Raw genomic sequence first — 20,848 nt, forward strand, 5'->3', positions numbered from 1 at the left:
ACAAAGTCACAACCTTATCAGCAAAAGAAACGCACATGACATTTTCTGAAGCGCAAAACAAGGGTTCCTATGAAGTTCACAAGTCTAAAGAGACAAGAGTGGAACATTTTTAAGTCAAAGAAAAATAAGAGTGAAGGTAGAAGTAAACAGAGAGCGAAAGAAGCTCCCACTGGTGCAACAAAACATGGCAAGCAATAAAGACACGACATAGTGCTTTTTGTTCAGGCACTTTCTTAGACCGTAGACACACACACACACACACACACACACACACACACACAAAAGTGGAAACAAAAGGAATTCACTACAATGAACATCAAGTAGAATCTCAACAGGTGGCAAGCATGCCGCTCAAGTGACAGCTATTTAAAACCTGCTTAGCTGTTAAGCTGACTGAATCACTAACAGGCGTAGTCATACGGTGCAGACTCGGGAGAAAATGCACGTCAAGATTGTGAAATTGAGACGCAACATGGGACGAATATTTGTATATTAATTTTTCAATCACCCACAGTTTGGTACTTCCATTTGGATTCACTTAGAAGAAGACAGGGCTCAAACAGAGAAGACTGATTAAGACAGAAGTTTGAAAAATGTCAACAATTTCTAGGGGAGCTGCTTCAGTCATTTCTGGAAACCTGCAAGTCTTTGATTTCTACTGACACCGATGATACAGAAACAAATAAGTATCACATAGCAAGTAGTTGCTTGTTGCAGTTATATTTTTTTAGACTATATAAAAGAAAAAGTACTTTGAGGATAAGTGCTTTCTGACAGTTGTTTAGGCCCATTTAACAGCAATCCACCAATTCTGATATTTTATAAACTATAAAGGACACTTGAGAGCTCTTTAAAAAAACAAAACAACAACAAAAAGTTTCACGGGACGGGGGTATTTCCTGTCAAACCAACACTTCTGAAAGTCCATCACAAGAGGGAGCCCACCAGTTAAAAACTGGTCAAGTGTTACCATAGTGACAGCAAAGCCTGTACTTTGTGAGTCGAGTCAAAGAGTCCGGTCCAAATAACTGCCTTGTATCTGCTTTTCCTCATCGCTTTTCCTTGACCTTATGGAAAGCATCATGAGGGCAAGGTGCGAAGAAGAATTTGATGGTCTGCTGCGTTTCACGTCACCACAGCGTGTTCTTAGCGTGTTGTTTCGTGTAGGTCATATAAACGAGAACCACCGGTGAAGCATTTCATTCCTAAAGCTGAAATTTTAAAGAAAAGAGAACATGTATCCAGTACAAAGAAATAAATCTTTTTTTTCCTGGTGGAGAGATGATTGTGTGCAACTCAGTGTTTCCTCCACCTTTTTGAGGATTTCTATGACCGAAGAAAAATTCCCTTCATCCATAACTTATCCCAGCTGACCCGCAGTAAAAATTAATTCATGATATTCCTAAAGGCTGGCAATATAACAATGAATATTACCGATACTAACCGAACAACAGCAAACCTTAAATGCACTTTGATCATAAAGTTGATTTAGAAAGCTTATATAAATCTGCTTTCTTCATGCAAGGCAACACCTCGACAAGAGGCAGATTTTATTACAGCAGCGTAATGTTCAGAGTTCAGCTGTGGGTTCAACAGCCTGATGCTGAAAATTCAAAACATATCAGCATGTTATGGAAAGGAGGGTGCGGCGCTATTAATTATGGGATAGAATTTTCATAAAGGATGGTCTAGCTTGTCCTATGCTAAAGGAGGCAAGAAAGGAAGCACTGAAGTACCTTTCATTAATATTTAGAGAACTCAAACAGCTCTTATTACAAATACTTTTAGGTAACCCTCCCCCCAAAAAATTAAAAATTAAGTTTATTTGTCTGGTACCAACTCGCAGCAACAGTCACCTCAAGGTGCTTCATACTGGAAATTAAAAACCCAATATTTGAAAGAAAACACAAACAATTAGACCATCCCCCAGAAGTAAGCACCCTGTGACAGCGGGGACGACGAACTCCCCCTTAACAGGAAGAAACCTTTGGCAGAACCAGGCTCAGGGAGGGGCTGCAATCTGCCACGCCCAGTTGGGATGTTGGTGGAAAGAAAAGACAAAAAAGGAGAGCAGAGAGAGACAAGGACAAAGCACAAACTATGAGCGAAAGAACACAAAATTTAATGATAAGCAGTAAACTTAATGACATGCAATAGAGTGAAGAAGAAACGCTCCGTGCATTATGGGAGGTAGCCTGCGCTTATAGTAGTATACCCAAGGAATCGTTGATCCAGCCCCAACTATAAACTTTATCAAAAAGGAATACTTTTAGGTCTTCAGGTACCTGAAATGTGCTAGTGTATGTGCCCCCTTCCTTCTTATTGTGGTCCAAGCCATTTAAGTACATTTGTCTATTAAGTCAAGAGCTACGCAAACAGATACAAAGGAAAAGTGGCTGTACAGGTTGATGGTTTGTTTGATTTTTTTTCCTGATGTCAGATTTCTACAGCAATACAAACTCCAAGCCTCCAGACATGCCTTTTAGAGACTAACATTAGAAATGTAAAACAAATTAAATAAAAAAGGATTCTAATGTATTTCAGCCAGCATTCCTTAGCCAGGTTGTCCTTGAAAAGATGGACGAGCTGCAGTGAAACAGAAGCTAACATAAAGCTGTATGTGAGAGATGGACAGAAAAATTATGAGAAGACAGAGGGAAGCACTGTGCAGCGAGCAAATAGAGACGGAGCAGGCAGTGGAGAGGAAAAAAAATCATTTTCAAAGAGCAGTGACAGCACAATAGAGGAACAAAGAAATGTACAAGAGTGGACGTACTTTAGAAGCTGAGAGCGGTGGACCGAAAACAGACAAACAGAAACTGTACAGGTGAGGGAATCCCAATTACAGCGTGACCTCGTTAACCCCAGAGGCTCGTTAGAGTCTTGTTAGAGCAGCATTCTCCAGGCCCATCTTCTGTCACACCTTCATTAAGTCCATCGACCCACTGTGCTTATTAAACACATTCATTACCCCAAGTATTGAACCGCTGCCGCGATCACCGGCCCCAAATGCATCACAGCGGGAGGTAAAGGAAGACGCTTGGTGGAGGGTGAGATAGTAGATGAGGGGGGAGGAGGATGGATCATGCACATAAATAGACAGATAAACCACAACATCTATAAATGGTCCTACGGATGGCTTTGTGCTTCCTATCACTAATGAAGTCAGCATTTAGAGCGAGTTTGGTCTCTTAAAGACAGACGGCAGCAGGAGAGGGCAACAGAGGGGAAGTGCAATTGAGAGGGAGCGCATGCCTTGTTTGAGAGGAGAGTGAGGAGATAAGTAAGAGGACCACACGCGTGCACGGAGGGTACAAAGTTTGAAATAAGGCAGGTAGACTTTGTCCAAGTCTCTGCTGTGCTACACATCTGTCTTTTCTCCATAAACAGGACAGAAGCGAATCCCAGGGGAGGGCTATTCATCACGATGCACACACAAACTAGTTCACAGGCTAAAGACGAGGCCTCCGTCCCGACGTCGGGCTCTGGCTTTAAATGATGACATCATTTCTGCCCTTCTCAAACAAAAGGAAAACTCATCATCGGAGAGAAGGAGAGAGGGGAGGAAGAGAGAGAGTGCAAAGAGATTAAGAAGAGTAAAGGCATGAGCGAGGTGTCAGAAAGGGCCATGAATCATAGTGACATCCCTGGCTGGGTGTCAGAAGCTGCTGCTGTCTGGGGCTGGATAAACAGAGGGCCTCTAAAGCAATGCTCTTTAAACACCGGCCAGGTCAAAGCCCAGTGCTGGCCCTCTGGAAAACTGAAACGGGTGCCAATTTTACTGATGGTCAAAAACTTACCGGCTGCAGTGTTGCCATAACCTTTCCAACTTGCTGCTGCCCGTTAAGGCCAGATCGACCACCAAAAAATACATCTGTGAGTTACCACAGTTTGACTTTCACACAGGTCACCAAGTAGCTAGACTGAAGTAAAACTGAAAGTTAATATAATTAAACTAACGATAAAATGCATTTCACTTAGAGGAAAAAGACTCTTCATTCGCTCTACGGTGATAAAACTTTGTTTTCGTTGACAGATTATTTTGGTCGTGCTCATATTATAGCACTCATCTTCATCCAACATAAGTATTCCTTTTTCAGATTCATCTTTGAAAAAAGAAAAAGTGTCAGCTTTTAAAATCTTACAACATTGAGTTATTAGCCTAGGGGCAGGACAAATTTTTCACAGCCTGAGCACTCACCACCCAGTAACAAAATAAAAAATGAAATTAAATGCGGGTTTCATCTCAGCTTTAGCCCCCGCCTCCGACTGCAGTCCGTCCATGTGCTCAGCCAGAGTAAGCAAAGGAGAGAAAATGAATCGAAATGGAAGTCAGACCCGCATTAACATTCTTCAGTGCTTTTTCTGGTACTCCAGTAGCTGCGGGCGAATGCTTGATAACGTCATGGAGATGAGCGCTGCTACAACATCTCCACTACTTTGAGATTATGTATTACCACTGCAAAGGCCATTCAGAGTTTCTCGCTACAGGTGAGAAAATGCTTATTTTCATTTCAATAAAATTCAAATTCTGACATGAATTATGTGACATCGGAAAGGACGCGAAGGCCACAAAAACTCATCAGCCATTCTACACACGCATCCTCGTGCAGGAAAATATTACAGCCTCACTACCAACAGGTTACGCGACATGATTCTCCTCCAAATCAGACTCTCGGTAAATGACTTCTCAGGAGTAGGTAAACAGAAAATGCGTGTGAATTTAATACTTTTTGAGATGTTCAAGTTTCTAAAAACACCTTTTTGTTTTTTGGTTTGTTTTTTTATGTGCAGTCTTAAGTACTAGAGGAAAATAAACTCACTCGCTGCTCATTCACTGTCGTATTACTGCTCTTATCCAGTCCTACTACACCCTCTGCAGTTGAAAACCAGGCAAATCAAACAAGATCAAACTGGTTTCTCTGCAACCGTCTACCGTGCACTTGTGAGGGCAGTTTGCAAGCTCTGTAAGAGATACAGGTTCATTCTTTTATTTTATTTTTAAAGAGATGACATTCTCATAAACTGAAGTAAAAGGCAACCAATGAAATGAGTGTAGGACTTTGACCATGAGCTAATTTGCTGCCCTTGTCACTGATAGGTTTTTGAGGCAACATAGACTAAGATAAAACAAAGTCAAGCAATACAGTCAGTACAAGGAGCTATAATGATTTAAACAGGACAAATTAGAGCAACAAATTAAAACAACAGTTTATAACAAAGCCAGAGTTTTGCCTTAATAATAACCTGCCTTAATAGAAACACATTCAAAAACTGTTAATGTTTTCATTGCTGATGTGTTCAAAACCCTTTATTTAAAACAAATGAGCATAAGTTAAAGCTCTGTGTTGGCACGCCTTGGAACACACTTTCATTTTCTTTTTAAAAAGGTATATAAGCTAACATAAAAGTGAAGTAAAATGTAAGAATCATTTTGATTCTTGCTCCTGCTGGTAAAAACTCATTTACTTCCATCGTTACATCAATGTAGACATTACTAGCACAGGTTAGCTGCCCTGCCCAAACAAATATCTGATTCATAGCCGGTGTCATTTTTTGGCATTCTGTCACTGTTCAGCAGTATAAAGTCAGCTGTGCGGCCCGTCCCACTTCTCCATTATAATGTGAGTCATTCACTTGACTTTGTTTTCTTTCCACAAGGTTAATACTTTTAACATTTCCATGAGCCACTCGAGGAATCCAAGAGAGCATCCTGCCACACCGAAGTGTTTTTCGTCTTTTTTACAAAGTAATTTAGACTGTGTTATTGATAGACTGTGGGACACACACACACACACACAAAAGAATGGTGATCCTGACTCTTTACCGCAGTAACTAATATTGAAAAGAAAACACGGCAGCAAGGTGAAATATCGCTTTGGAGGAAAGTTCACAGACTCGCATTTTGAAAAACGCTTTCACTTTCTTCTTTTCAAAACTTGTTTTGTTCTTGGGCAGACAGCAGAGAGAACATATCGACGAAGTCTGCGTCTGAGTGCAGCCGGCTGTTCGAGTTAAAGTCAGTGCTCATTAATGCATCTGATTACGCTTTAGGCAAAGGCCGAACGGCAAAAAAAAGCCGCACGCACATACAGAGCCGTCTTTGTGGGGACACAGATCAATACAAATGCACTTCAAAAGAGGAAAGAGGAAGATGTGCGAGGGAGAGGAATCCGCTGTTAACATAGGCCACATGATGAGAATGTAAACAATAATAATAATAATAATGAGAAGAAGTGTATAAATCACAGTTTATTTCCTTACAATAAACAAGCCTCTTAGCTTCTTCCAAATGAGTCTGCAACTTTCAATTATTTATAGTGTTTTATTGTTTCTACTATTGATCATTTACCAATTTGTCTGTTCTTCAGATGATTTGTGCTGATCATTTTTTCATTTTGTCAGCTGCTGTTTTCCAACGTTTAAACAACAAGCTCAACACAAATATTCGGTTTATCGTTGAGTTTATGGAAACCATGTTACTGATGAAAATGCATCACTTTTATCTTTGAGGTGTGAAAAAAAAGGCAAAGCCAAGTTTTGAAAAGACTTGAAATTTTCCATTGCTTATGTCAAAGTTGTTGAATATCCCAGTAAAACGAGGACTCGGGAAATAAAATATAACATTAAGGAAAAAATGTGTTGGCTTAGGTGGGCGTAGGTGTGACGATGAGAATGAACTGATGTCTTTCTCTTTGTGTTTGCGCCCTTCACCCTCAATAGCTGGGACAGGCTCCAGCCGCTATCCCAGATTGTCAACCTTTAATTGAAAAAGTGGATGGACGGACAAACATTGTAATGCAAAAACAACAACACAATAAAAATAATTACTATCAGCATCTGCTATCAGAAAACATTGGCATGTTTCAGGATCCTAAAGCATGGAAACTCTGAGTGGGAGCAGTCCTACCCCCACCTCCCAATCTGATGGACATAATCCAGTGCTATTAGCAACTAAACTGACTTAATACATTCGACAACATCTGACATTCAACATCCTGAAAAGTCTAAATGGCCATCTACAAAGACTGGAGGGGATTGCGGAGATGGACACCACATTGTTTATGCATGTGTAATGCTGTGTTTATGCGCCTGGTCAGAGTGGTTCTATTTATCTCTAATCACAGTCAAATATGTGGAAGAAAAAAGTTTCCAAAGGAGACTCCAGTGCAGATGGCAGCTATTCAAGTCACCCACCGCTCCCGAGTGTATGTGTGTCACTGCCACCATCTGAAATATTCCTCTGTGTTTTTGTGCGATGTGTGTTGGTTCATGTCAAAAGGTCTATCCCATAATAACTGACAGCTATCATTATCACTTCCTTTCTCTTTGATCTCTCCCTCTAATCCAGCTAATTAAATCTGCTAATGTCAATATACATTTTAATCTGCAATCATGTTTGATTGGACCTGTGGAGCCTCACTGTCAGTCCTCCTGCCAGCGAAAACCCAACTACTGACAAGCTTGACAGCCAGCCAATCAGAACGGGAGATGAGCCCTCCTCCACTGACCTATAGCCAGGAAACACCATTCACACTGACAGTTCATCTTTTTCTAGTGTTTCACAAAGTCCCACAGACAAATACATCTCTTCCTTCCCAAATATCCACAAGAGACGGCTAAAAAAAAAAAAGCTGTCGAAAAACGAAAAAGGGGAGGAGAAAAAAAAACAAGGGAGAGAAGCTCTGATTGTACATGCAGAGTGGTAATTACAACTAAATTGAGGGCACATGGTAATCTATGTTAGGTCATCTCTAATTCCACTTACATTTCCACATTTTGGACTAATTAAAACCGTTAATAATCAGAGCCTGTGCGCGTAAGCGAGAGGGGGGAGAGGGAAAGCGGGAAAGAGGGAGAGAGAGTGCATTTTCAGACGCGGCATCTTTGAGATGAGCCAGAGGAAGAATGTCCCGTCACACTGCAGGAAAATTAAGTGCACACGCTTTGATTTTAACAAGACACGAGAGCAGATAACGTTTTGGGGGGGGGGGTTTCCGTTTAAAGACACGGGAAAAAAGAGAGTGAGGAAAAGTGCTTCTCCAGCGAAAATGTTTCCAGATTATAACGTGTTTAATTGAAAGGTACACTGGAGCAAAGTTGGAAAGACGGGTGACGAGGGGTTTTCGCAACTTCTGTTTTGTCCACTGCTTGGTCTATAAAACTGACAGAACTCAGAGTTAAACTTTCAGGGCTGCCTCTCCCCCCCCCTACGGCAAACTGGAGCGAGTCTGGGAAAAGGGGAATTTGCTATTCTCCCAGCCTTTGCCCTTCGAGGTGCTGAAAGAGAACAGAATATGAATGGGAAGCGAGCGAGAAAACACTTCAGAAGATGAAAACAAGCCTTGAAAGCCAACTGCTGCAATAATACCAACTCCGGCATAAATAGTGGATGAACGCCAATAAAGAATGCAGGGTGGATGTCAAAAGAAGAGGGGCACAGACACACCGCAGTCACCTGCTTTTCACACATAGCCCTGGGCTGATTTGGCCCCGAGCTAACAAGCAATGAAAGCGAAAGCTCCAGTTTGTCAACCGTAAACAAAATTTGGAGACACTACTGAGCGTAAAAGCCATCCTCGGGATTACATTAGCAACTTTAAACTGTCATTATCATAGGGAAGGGCACACTGCTTCGGTATGATAATCAGGGTATGAAATTACACATCTCCCCTTTTTTTTAAAAAAATTAAGAAAAATCTAACCAATGGCACAAAAGTGTCCAGATATTACTACCAAGATTTTGCAAAAAATACTGTGTACATTATAGCAATGTTACAACTACTGCTGCTAAACAAATAACATAAAAGAGTCCTTCAAGTTGCACAAGCCTATTCAGAGATGTTGCGCATCCCCCCCCCCCCTGCAAAAAACGTCTTGAACCATCACCAGAGCTTGATATGGTCTTAACACAGAGAAAACGAACCCTTCAGCGTGGCAGTAAAACCACAATCATGGCAAAAAGGAAAGCAAGACAGAAAGGGAAAAAAATGTACGTGGGTGCACATGACAAAGAAAAAGTTAAGAGGGCGAGTGAACAGACCACACAGCAACATCCTGCAGCAATTTAATTATTCCATTTTGGAGGAGGAGGACGAGAAAGAGAGAAAAGATCAGAGTGAGTGAAAGGCTCATCCTCATCTGTGATTGATTAGGATAGACAGAAACTCACACCCACATTAACACACAACAGAAGCCAGCATGAGAAGAGGAGAAGTTTTACAAAGTAGTCTTAAGAGGCTTTCACTACACTCCCATGATTTTTGCAATTTATAGCACACTAAAACCCCAAAAAGCCAATCTCAGCACTTTCCTGAATCAATTCATGTAGTGAAGACAGGCTGAGCCCACACAACATTTCTGCAAGAGTTCAGTCTTTCATTTTTTGTATAAACCTTTCAGGAAAGCCTTTTTCCAAGCGCCCTCAAACCTTTTAGTGTGTCCATGACTTGTAGACTTCAGTATGAAGCAAGATCTTTGGCGTACAACAGCTTGAGACACCTTTTATATTCTTTAGGGTTGAAGAAACTTCAGAAATCAAAAAATATATGCAATGTAATTATACATAAAGAGGCATCAATAAGTGTTTCTGCATATTTCTGACTCGCTTAAAGATTGCAATTCTAAACCATTTTACCACAGAACAACAAAATCAGTTTTCTTCATATCTGAGAGACTGGAGCAGAGACCCTTAGGTAGCCTTTAAGCTGTCAGAAAGAATAAGTGCTTTCTGGGTCGTCTTAACTCCTGGCAAAGTTAACGACAATTTTAGGCCAAGCAAGCAGAGCGACTAGACATAACAATTCCCATATAAGCTCAGCCCATTTCTCTCTGCCCTGATGACAGGAAGGTAAAATAACTTCAGCGCCTTCACGTCTGAAAAATGACCATCTGAAATTGATACTGGTCCTCTGAAACGTTATAAGAAGCAATATTAATCTCTCACCTAGTGGTAATCGCTAATTTCATATACTATTAAGATGATGAATGGGATTTTAACAAACTGAGCTGTTGTTAAAAACTTAAAGCAGACCAATCCATCAAGGTCACGATTATTCATGGCCTCCAAAGAAATAGTAGCGGGAAAAAGGTGAAACCATTAGTGAAACAAGAACGATGGAGATAGCAGGTGGATAGGCACAGACAAGCCAAATAATTTAAAAGATAAATATTTTTTTAAACATAAACATTAACAATACAGTTTAAGAAAAAACACATCTATACTGGTAGAATTACACAAATAATCATCTGACTATGAGGGGAAAGCAGCTGGAAGGCTGTTTGTAGTAATTAGAAAAAAGCGACATCTAGTGGTGGTTTAAGGTATGTCGCTTTATACTGCAGATGGTGTTTTTATAATAAGACAAGATGGCATCACAACAACTGAGCTTTCTAATGTCGCACTAAGTTAAAAAATTATATAAAACAAAATCAACTTTTATAGAGAATAGACCAAAAAGCGATTGAAAGGTTAGTTATCAAACATATAATGTGTGTATGTATCATGCACACTGATAAAGATATTTTCCCTTCTTTAAAGAATCTCTGATGAGATTACCATATAGCAACAAGACAGACACTTGCAGCAAACTTTCATTGTGCCCTGCTATTTGCAGATTTGAGCTGCGTATTTAAAAAACACTACGATAAGGAGCACCTGCAAATGTTTGCCAGCCAAGCTTGAGTGAGAAAAGGAATATACTGAAGGACAGAAATGAATAAGTCTGTGTATCATTATAGATGGTGTCTAGCAAACCTTCAAGACATTGACGTACTTATTGGAAGAAGGCGTACTGAGTGGGCTATAATAATGCACGACTTCTTAGCCTTAACCAACAGTAAAAACTGACCATTTTGTTCTCTTGCAAGTAGAGTCTCTGCAGTTTAGGGCATCCTCTCGCCAAGGCCATGATGCCGTCATCTGAGATACCGTAGCACTGACCCAAGTGGATGTCTTTCAGCTCACTGCAGTGCTCCCCCAGCTGAGGTAAAAAATAAATAAATAAAACAAAACAAAACAAAACAGAGAAGTAAAGAAGATATTGCTCAAAATCTTCACTAAGCTGATATGACTGGTGTATGTGTTTGCTTTTTATTTAAACTAGGGGTTCATATCTACTGGATCTCGTTCGCAAACAATATGTACACAAATCTGCAAATAAACCAAGCGAAAGAACGCTCCAAACCCAAATCTGTGAGTGCCCATTATTTTCTTTCCTGAATTTGTTTGCACTCTACGATCCTCTGAACATGCATACGTGACGAAATGATGAAGGTTTGGCTGTCTTGAAAATGTAAACACACATTTTTAAACTTAATATTAATACTAATGCTGCTGATGACTATAAGTTTCTTTTTAGTGATTATTTTTTCAAAACCGCTTAAGAACAAAAGCGCTCAGAATTTGAATAAAATACACAATAAACTCTGAGATTACAAGCCAAGAAAGGAAAACACCGAGTATAAAAAGGCACAGGTTTTAAGCTTTTTTTAAAAAACATATTCTAATAGACATTATCTCATCTTATCTCTCTCTTAAAGACGGCTTCCTTTCTTGTTGGATGTCATCAGTTAAAGTCTAATTTCTTGGCACTATCCCACAGATGCTGGAGAATAATTGCTGTCGCTGAGTTACTCGTCTTGGGCTGACAGATCCTTGTCCTCCACCTGCTTTCTTCTTTTTGTTATGCTCTGGTTGTCTTTTTTTTCCGTTTCAAGTTTGATGTCAAATTGTTTCTTTTCACTTGAACGACAGTGTTTTTCTAAAATGAAACTGTTTTTAGCATCTCTCTTTCTTTCTTTTTTTCAATAAATGTGTTAAATTAAGAACGGGCACGCGGCAGTATGCTGATTGCAGCACTAACATATACACGGTGGTAAGAACACAACTGGCTCGTTCCCACGTGTCATAAATATGACTGTAATTTTGCATTTGTACCGATCAGGACAAGAACATGTATATGCACATAAGTGAATGAGGCCCATTGTGTGTCAACCCCAGTTCTGAATCCACACCTTTTTCAATGCTGCATCTGTCAGTTTGTCCTGGTTGCCCACATGCACCTTCACCAGAAGAGGGCAGTGTGTAGCCAAAGCACACAAAGAAATGTCACCCAGCTGCTTGCAGCGGTAGGCGGTATATTTCTGCAAGCCAGGACACTGTGAAGCCAGGGAGGACACGCCGTGGTCATGGACCGCCCTGCAATCCGAGATGTTAATCTCGGTCACATTCTGCCTCCGAGAAGCTATTTTCACCAGAAGATCATCATTTACCTGCAGAGCAAGATAACATAAAAAGACACAATAATCAGCACAGAAATCAAAGTTTCCTGTTCTTTCTGACTTTTTTGTAGACAACTGTGTCTCTTACTTGTTGTAGGCCACTGAGGTCGATTTGCTTCCAGAACTGGAAGTCCAAGCAGAGGTCCCTCCAGTACTTACAAACCAGAGAGGCACAAAGACAGCGCTCCTTTACTGTCAGGTGAGACAGCACCTGTGAGGGGAAAAAAAGGGTGTTTTCAGTCCCTTAAAAGCCATCAGACAACAATTCAGTTTTCCAGTGTCTTTGTCTGCACCAAACCATATGAAAACATTAAATACAAAAACTTCTTCTGACCTTAAGAAGGATGGAGGAAGGCAGATGATTGATACTCAAGTGATCAGCAGCTTCAGAACTTCTTGCCTGGCAGTCGTCATAGTTATGTGCGCAGGGCGGGGACGAGTCAGAACTGTGGGGCAAATCGGCGTGAAGACCCAACCCACAGCAGCCATCAGCAGGTGAGGAAGAAGAGGAAGCGGAGGAGGAAGAGGAGGAGGGAAGCGGGCAAAGGGGAAGGTGGCAATGGCCCGTTTCAGAGTTCGAGGCCGCCTCCCCCCCACCTCCATTCTCCAGCCCTCCATCAGGAGCAGCGAAGGCACAGCGCGGCTGCTTACAAGGGGTGCACCTTTGCACCTCTGAGCACTTCCTCTTACACACCTGCAATCGGACACACACGCACACACACACACACACACACAGACAGGTCACTTGGAATCAGATTTTCAGGCAAATTTAGTTACAATTACAGAAAGAAATTCATGCTGTTAAATGTAAATAAATATGCAATACAGTTATTTGAAAATTATTAAAAGCCTATATTAATTAGGAATTAATGCTCCGAACCGGATGCCTACCATCTCTGTGTAATCGCTGGTGCAGCCAGGCACAGGCACAGGTATGGGCACAGTCACAGACACACCAGCGGTTCGGAAGAGGGCCGGTGGTGGAATTAGTTTGGCAGGAACAGCTGACAAAAGGCTCCTCCCCTGGCCCTCCCAGATAGCAAGTTCTCTCGGTGACAACAAGAACTTGGAGCAATCCTCCGGAGATGCGAGGGTCGCGTATCGCTCCGCAAGCTTCGTGGCAGCTGACGCTCCGATGCCGACTCCGCCAACACCTGGGACGCTGATTCCCGTGATGCTGTTGTGTCGACACCCGTTGGCCTCAAAGTGGTCGCTCTCGTTGTCGAAACCACCGCTGTTGCCGTGGACGATAAAGCAGAGCATGCAGGGCCCGTGCAGAAAACAGTTCCTCTTCTTCTTCTTCCTGTGATGCAATTTGCGTGTCCTCTTCTTCAGGCGATAACCATTTTTCGAAAAAAGATGGCCCATATAGATGATTCAAGGAAACTCTGGAACAACAAAAAAAAAAAAAAGGATTGGTCAAATATATATATATGTTTCAGCACTAACAGGAGGCCGAGCTAAAGGTGACAGAGTGGAAGACGCTCATATTTTCATTGGCAGTGACCAAAATGAACAGGATTACAAATCAGCATATCAGAAGGTCAGCTCAAGTCAAGCAGTTTGGAGGCAAAGTTGGAGAAGCAAGGCTGAGATGGTTTGGACATGTGCAGCACAGGGTTAGTGGATATAATGGACAAAAGATGTTAAATATGTAGCTGCCAGGCAGGAGGAAAAGAGCAAGACCTCAGAGGAGGTTCATGGATGTACTGAAAAAGGCTGTTGTGAGAGCGACAGATGCTAGTTTGTAATGATATGAAAATTCTATGAAAGTTGTAGTGTTAAGACTTGGCATCAAAAAATACGCAATGAAGAAAAAACGATTCAATGAAAAAAGAATTTGATAGTTTCCATCCTCAGTACTACGAATTTATTGTAGTCAGTACATAAACATAGCATAGGTGAATTATTTAGCCCCTGTATAATTAAGAGAACAAAGGATATCCTTTCTTTTGCTTAAAATGACTATTCAAAACATTGTTATATATATATATATATATATATATATATATATATATATATATGTCTGATACTTTAATACATTTTTATGAGTAAAGATGTATTTCATCAATTAAGAGAAAATGTCTTTTTGCTAACAATGTTTTGCCCCACATAAATAAAATAATACGGGAAAATTGCAGGATCACTAACAGCTATCATTATCATTATCTCCTTTTTTAATGAGGCTTTTTTTCGTGCTTTATTAGCCTGTCATTAGCTGCTTTAATGTTCCTCTTTTCCCTAAAGGAAGAGTCAACATGAACCTTTAGTAGGAAAATCTAATGGCCATCCTTCAATATTTTCAAGGCTGTTTTTTATAGCTGCAGTGAAAGAATGCTCAAGAAAAGATGGGAACTTTACAAGATAACGCTAGAGTTGTCTGACACACACACAGGGGTGGAGAGTGAGATTAACTTAATCTGGAAGGGTGTATTTGTGATCGTGGTGGGCTCGTGTAAATAATGGCACAGATTTCCACACAAAAAGAAAAGAAAAATTTGAGCCTGATCCTGTATGTCAACAACAATCAGGACAGTCCTTTCTGCTGAAACAGACACGACGATGGACAAGACTGACAGCAACCACATGTGTCATTAAACTCAGCACCGGAGAGCCCAACAACACAGTACTGCAATGAAATACTGATGTTATTTGTTAAAAACACTCACAATTTAAGAGTAAAACCTAAATCTCAGCACAGCACACAACAAAGAGCAGCAAGCTTTGCAGCCGTGCTTGCCTACGATGGAAAAGATTCATGCGTGGATGCTGTGCATAACTTGAAAAATGTTTTGGGGGTTTGGGGTTGTTTTTGTTTTGTTTGTTTTTTAATGATCCACATTTGTTGAGGACGTGAAAAATCTCGTCGGATAACTGCAGCAGTGCAGCACCGGTTGATGGCTGCTGAATCAAAACACAGAGATGTAAACAGTGAACAGGTGGTCATTTGTTTAGCGTGTAGAAAAGCCAATGCAGACTTAACGTGACACCTGCGGTTTGCCTGGAATTGCCGCAGATTTGCCTTCAACATTCACACGAACTTAACGCTGTTTTTGAGGGAAAGAAAGACGCGATTGCTTCGCAGTTTTCTGTCAGGCTAGCCTGCTCCATCCCCAGATGCTAAGTTAGCTATAGCCCCAAAAGCAATCATCTCTCACCACTTCACACGGTGCTCCCACACTCCGCACTGCGCTCGCATAATACTGCTAAGCTCCACGGTCAAGATGAACGGTGACGAGCCCCGAAAGGAGAGACAAGGGCTTAGGAAAAACGGCCACTAAATCGCCGTTCTGCTCTTCCAAAACAGTAGCAGCTCTGGTTGTACCTCTGCTGCTGCTGCTCTTGAGGACAGCACTTCCGCACCGAGAGGGCAGCGAGAAGGAAGCCGACGAGGGCGATTCGTAATTCGCCATCAATGAAAATCCTGTTCCCAGGATTTTGGGGATAGAGAAGAACCAAACACTGGATTGATTTTTTTCAACGACAGGTAAATGAAGCTTTGAAAACTGACTTAGAAAACACAGGGTCTAAATATTAAGCTATCTAATGCATACAAATGTGGAATTATAATAGAGTATGGGAATCATTTTGTATCGTGTTTAGATTGTGGAGGTATCGCCACAAGATCATTTAAATTAAAAACAAACTTTTAATTTATTAACCATAGGAAAACTGGACAACCGCCCCAAAATAATCTACTGACAGTGGTTGTTACAGAAAACACTACCTACCTTATAAATTTCTACTCTTAACACCTTTATTCTTGCAGTTACTTTATTTACTGGTCTTCCTCTTCCCTGACAGCTACACATTTAGCACCTTTTGTCCAGTATATCCACTACCGCTCCTCTTCAAATGTCCAAACCACCTCAGCCTTGCCTCTCTAAATCATCAAGCACTGGATATGAGCAGTCCCTCTGGTGCACTAATTTCTAATCCTGTCCATTCTGGTCACTCCCAACAAATAATCGGATTTTATTCGTGAACATAATAGCTGTATATTATGCGAATTTAAAATAATGAATCCAACATAAAACAAGCATAAAATATACACATACTGCCAAAATACATCAAAGTTAATCAGAATGAACTCATTGTTTGTATCTTAAACGTTTCATGCATTAAACACTTCAAGACCACCAAACAGTATTAGACTAAAGTATGAAATGTAAAACTTAAAAGTCACAAATAGGATAAAATGTATAGTTGTATGTAACTTAACTGGGTTTTCTGCAGTAACTACAGTATATTGCAGCCAACTTGGTCTTGCGAGGAGCTAAAAAAAACACTTTGGGGAGAGAGAATCAGGGCATAAAATTATAATTTATAAACATAACACAAGATGAGAGACTGTTAACGACAATATACATAGCACATGTAATTTTCTACAGTACCGAACTGTACAGTATGTCTACTCTATATATATTTAATATACACAGAGAGATATATAATAATCTGGATGTAAAGTTCAAACTGTATTTCATTGTAAATTCCCATGGCAATGTTCTTCTTATTCTTAAATGTTATTGGCGGTTGGCAAACAACTGATTGGTGCATTACCGCCACCACTAGTATGGAGTGTGGACTGAAATGACGCCCCCACCCCCAAAACAAACAAACAAACAATCAAACAAACAAACAAACAAACAAAAAACCTCAAAGCCTTTCAAACACTCTTCCCGAGTTAAAAAACCGAAATAAAGCCTGTTAACTCCTACTTCCAGAATCCTTTTGCAATAGGTCAACCAGATCCAGTTTCATATTCATATTAATGAGGTTTTGGTTTAATTGTCTCCTCTCCACCTGATATTTCAGACAGTGCAATATCACATGCTCTATAGTTTCTGTTTCTCCACAGAAGGCACATTTCCCCGTATTATGTTTCCCAATCAAGAATAATGTAGCATTTAACCCAGTATGTCCAAATCTCAATCTCTATGACCATCTCCTCTCTCCTGCTCCTTCCAGTGGTTCTCATTTCTCCTACCCCCCTTTGTATTGTATACAACCATCGTCCTCTCCTTTCCTCCTCCTACTGCTTTTGCCAACTACTCCTCATTTCTTGCCTTATGATACTCTTCACTTCAGCTTGACCAAAACTACAAAACTAACAGCCATGTCAACTGTCCCATGTCTTGTGGCTTCCTTCGCCGCTCTGTCTGCCATTTCATTCCCCATTATTCCATAATGGGCTGGAATCCATAGAAACACAACTGTAAGACCCATCATGTTTATTCTGAAAAGTGTTTGCGGAATTTCTGATAGAGTATCTGCTCTCGCATCTGAGCGACTACACTGTAAACAATAGCTTTTAATGGCCTCATATCCATGGCAATGTTGTTCACTGAGCTGAAATAGGCTATATATAAATAAATGTTGCCTAACTGTTATTGTGAAGTCAGAGCGCGCGCGCACTGACGCACCGGTCAGTTTCTGTTTTGTATTGCCTTATTTATACAACTAAATCCGGAGATTAAGATAATATTAACCAATGTTTAACCAATGAATATGTGTTCGCCGTCTCTCTTCGTTCTCCTGGAGAGAGAGAGAGAGAGAGAGAGAGAGAGAGAGAGAGAGAGAGAGCGAGCATATGGGCGTGAATTTTCCAGGCACCAGCTCCTCCAGGCTGAATTGCAACTCCCAAAATAGCAGCACTGCGAATTCTGGATCCTCTGAGAAAAAAAAATGGCTGAAGTAGTTTCACCAATAACTCGACAAGTAACTAAAGGAAGCCAGGAAAATGTGACCTGTTTTGTGGATATTAATCTCAGAGACGTCGAAGACTGTTTAATTTACGACCGGCATGGAGTTTCTCTTCCGTTCAAGACCCTATACCAAGACAGGAAATCGGTCATAATTTTTGTGCGGGTAGGGAAAACTTCATTTGGCTTAACTTTGCTGATGAGTTATGGGTTCGCATAGGCACCCTACCTTAAGTTGCGTTTTTAACTGGGTCTTGATAGGCTTCAAAGTAGGTGAGCCTAAGTGTAGCTGGCAAGATGCTCCAAGAATTTCCTGTGGTGTGTTGGAAATGGACGAATGAAGAGATCGTTCTTCATAGGTGAAGACAGAGGGATAAATGTTATGGCGCAAGATGTGAATTTTTAAATGCAGTGATCTCTCTCATCACTACAGACTTTTAACATGTTATGTAATATGTGTCCCTGCAGAATTTCTTGTGCTACAGCTGTAAAGAGTATGCTGATGATTTGGGAAAAATACCCAGAGAAGTACTGGAGGTAAGTTCTGTTTAGTAAGGACCATTGCACTAGAGGCTATCAAAACAAAGAGCACAGCTGCAACACTGGCAGCAAAGGTGCTCAGTTGTAGCAATAGGAGGTCTGATGAGTATTAACATAAATAATTGATCATGAGAAATCCGAAATTCCATGTGTGTTGTTGCAGGATGCTGAAATTAGACTGGTCGTGATAGGTCAGTCCGCTTATCATCACATAACGGTAATTATTTTGTTATATATACACCCACTGGACACTTGTTCAGCTGCTTGTTAAAGCAAATATCTGATCAGCCAACCACATGGCAGCAACTCAGTGCATTTATGCATGCAGACATGGTCAAAACAACTCGCTGACGTTTTGAAGAAAGGTGATTTAATTGAGTCTGGTTTTGACATGTGGCCGCTCTATTGGAATTCTGCCACAGTGCCATCTCTAAGGTTTACAGAGAATGGTCGAGAAAAAAAAGGGGGAAATATCCAGTGAGCACCAGTTGTCTGTGTGAAAAGTAAGAGGAGAATGTCCAGACTGCTTCGAGCTGATAAGAAGGCACGAGTAACTGAAATAACCACTTGTTACAACCAAAATATGCAAAAGACCACACCTAGAGCCACTCCTGTCAGCTAAGTACAGGAAACTGAGGCTGCAGTTTGCACAGGCTCAACAAAATCGGGCAATAGAGGTTTGAAAAAAAGCATTCTGGTCTCATGAGTCTCCAATTCTACTTCTACATTCAGATGATAGGATCTGAAGTAAAAAAAAGAATGAAAGTGTGGATTGATTCTGAACTGTTCAGGCTGCTGGTGGTATAATGGTGGAAGGCATATTTTCTTGGTACACCTTGGGCCACTTGGAACCAATTGAGTGTGATTTTAAACTCCGCAGCCTTCCCGAGTATTGATCTTGACCACGTCCATCCCTTTCTGACTACAGTATTCGCATCTTCTGATGGCTATTTCCAGCAGGATTACACATCAAAAAGCTCAGATAATCAAAACTAGTTCAAGGAACAAGAGAAAGAATTCACTATTCACTATATAAGAATTTCCACTACTGCAATCCAGTAGAACGTCTTTGGCATGATGGATGTGCAGCCATCAAAGCTGCACCAACTGTGTGATGCTATCAATTCAATATGAACCAAAATCTCTGTTGAATGTATGCCACAAAGAATTAAGGTCTAACTTTTGCAAGGTGTACCTATTACAGTGTCTGATGAGTGTATATAAATATCACAGCAGGCACTATAGTTTTCCAGACAAATGTACTCTTTCTTCTTGTTCTGTCATGTAGTCGTTCTGCTTGCTCACGGAGTATCCTTATGAAATATATGTGGACCCAGAGAGGCGCATTTACCAAAAGCTGGGGATGAAGAGAGAGGAGACATTCACAGACTCTGGTATGCAAAAACACTGTTGGAGTGTATAAGTAAGCTTATTTTGAGATGATAATGAAACTTTGTCTTTGTATCTGTGTTTGTGAACTCAGCACAGCCTAGTCCCCATGTGAAGTCTGGCGTTTTTATGGGCCAAATCAAGACTATATGGAGAGCCATGACTAGTCCTGCCTTTGATTTTCAGGGTGACCTACATCAACAAGGTGGAGCCATCATTGCAGGACCTGGTAAGTTGGTCTCTCTCTATATATAATGTCATGTGTTAATGTTGCCACTGCATTATATCTTATATCTTTTTTCTTCACACTCACTGTTTTCTCCCTCTCTACAGGCTCCAAAGTCCATTTTTCCCATCTTGACATGAACCGCCTGGACCACATGCCCATCAACTGGCTCCTTCAGCTTGCAGGAGCTCAGAAAACGATTGACTTCAGCGATAAGCCGAAAATCATTCACATCTAGTTAGGTGCCTGCCTGAAAGTTTCATCCCACGTCACTGCTGTAATCACACATGGAGTGTATATACAATCAGCTTCAAACTCTAAGACGACTAAATGAGTTTCTGTTGCTTCTGTTGTGCATTTGAACTCAACTTGATTGACAAATAGTACATTACAATGACTTTATCAGCTTAACACACACCTCTCTCCTCTTCCCTCAACTGTCTTGGCTTTAATAACATCACTCAAACTGAAAGTGCATGCGGCAAGTTTGTGCAAAAACCGATAAGGCATGTTTTCCTGGCATGATCTGAAAGTGTTCCAAATATCTTCTTGAGAAATCAGTGAATGCTTGGCCTTTGCAGTGTCCCCTTTAAATGTTTAGCAGGGCTGAGGTCCAATGACTGTGGAGGAAAAAGTCAATGTCAGCCAACACTCTTTTTTTGTAGTCTTATATAGTTTTCAAGAAGTTCTTGCAAAACTTTGACAAATA

At 40.8% G+C, this 20,848-nt stretch overlaps 2 protein-coding genes across 3 annotated transcripts in view; one reads left to right on the plus strand and one right to left on the minus strand.

Moving 5' to 3' along the window:
- Positions 1-15,636, minus strand: part of fbxl17 (F-box and leucine-rich repeat protein 17) — a 238,438-nt gene extending 222,802 nt beyond the window's left edge. Inside the window, exons 1-6 of the mRNA XM_085425861.1 lie at positions 15,441-15,636; positions 13,174-13,670; positions 12,617-12,976; positions 12,371-12,493; positions 12,016-12,273; positions 10,851-10,982 (exon numbers count right to left, since the gene is read on the minus strand). Of these exons, the coding sequence (XP_085281987.1) occupies positions 10,851-10,982; positions 12,016-12,273; positions 12,371-12,493; positions 12,617-12,976; positions 13,174-13,650 (1,350 nt within the window). The 5' untranslated portion in view covers positions 13,651-13,670; positions 15,441-15,636. The remainder of the gene's footprint in view (positions 1-10,850; positions 10,983-12,015; positions 12,274-12,370; positions 12,494-12,616; positions 12,977-13,173; positions 13,671-15,440) is intronic.
- A 2,218-nt stretch (positions 15,637-17,854) lies between these two features.
- Positions 17,855-20,550, plus strand: prxl2c (peroxiredoxin like 2C). 2 transcript variants are annotated; one of them, XM_085425877.1, is made up of 6 exons: positions 17,857-18,150; positions 18,453-18,521; positions 18,688-18,741; positions 19,813-19,918; positions 20,008-20,142; positions 20,247-20,550. In XM_085425877.1, the coding sequence occupies exons 1-6, from the start codon at positions 17,968-17,970 to the stop codon at positions 20,375-20,377; spliced, it is 678 nt and encodes a 225-aa protein (XP_085282003.1). In that variant the 5' UTR covers positions 17,857-17,967; the 3' UTR covers positions 20,378-20,550. The 2 variants fall into 2 exon arrangements, with proteins under 2 accessions (XP_085282004.1, XP_085282003.1); XM_085425878.1 differs by lacking the exon at positions 18,688-18,741 and having other exon boundaries at positions 17,855-18,150.
- Positions 20,551-20,848: the final 298 nt, after the last annotated feature.

This window comes from Rhamphochromis longiceps, linkage group LG12, assembly GCF_057381845.1.
Source record: "Rhamphochromis longiceps isolate RC_006_pf linkage group LG12, R_longiceps_female_GT1.1, whole genome shotgun sequence".
NCBI classification, from domain to species: domain Eukaryota; kingdom Metazoa; phylum Chordata; class Actinopteri; order Cichliformes; family Cichlidae; genus Rhamphochromis; species Rhamphochromis longiceps.

Bases quoted from the DNA above. Each gene is read 5' to 3' on its own strand.
- prxl2c (XM_085425877.1), top strand. From the start codon at position 17,968: ATGGCTGAAGTAGTTTCACCAATAACTCGACAAGTAACTAAAGGAAGC. The intron at 18,742-19,812 runs GTAATTATTTTG...TCTGTCATGTAG, and splicing joins CCGCTTATCATCACATAACG to TCGTTCTGCTTGCTCACGGA. The intron at 19,919-20,007 runs GTATGCAAAAAC...TTGTGAACTCAG, and splicing joins GGAGACATTCACAGACTCTG to CACAGCCTAGTCCCCATGTG.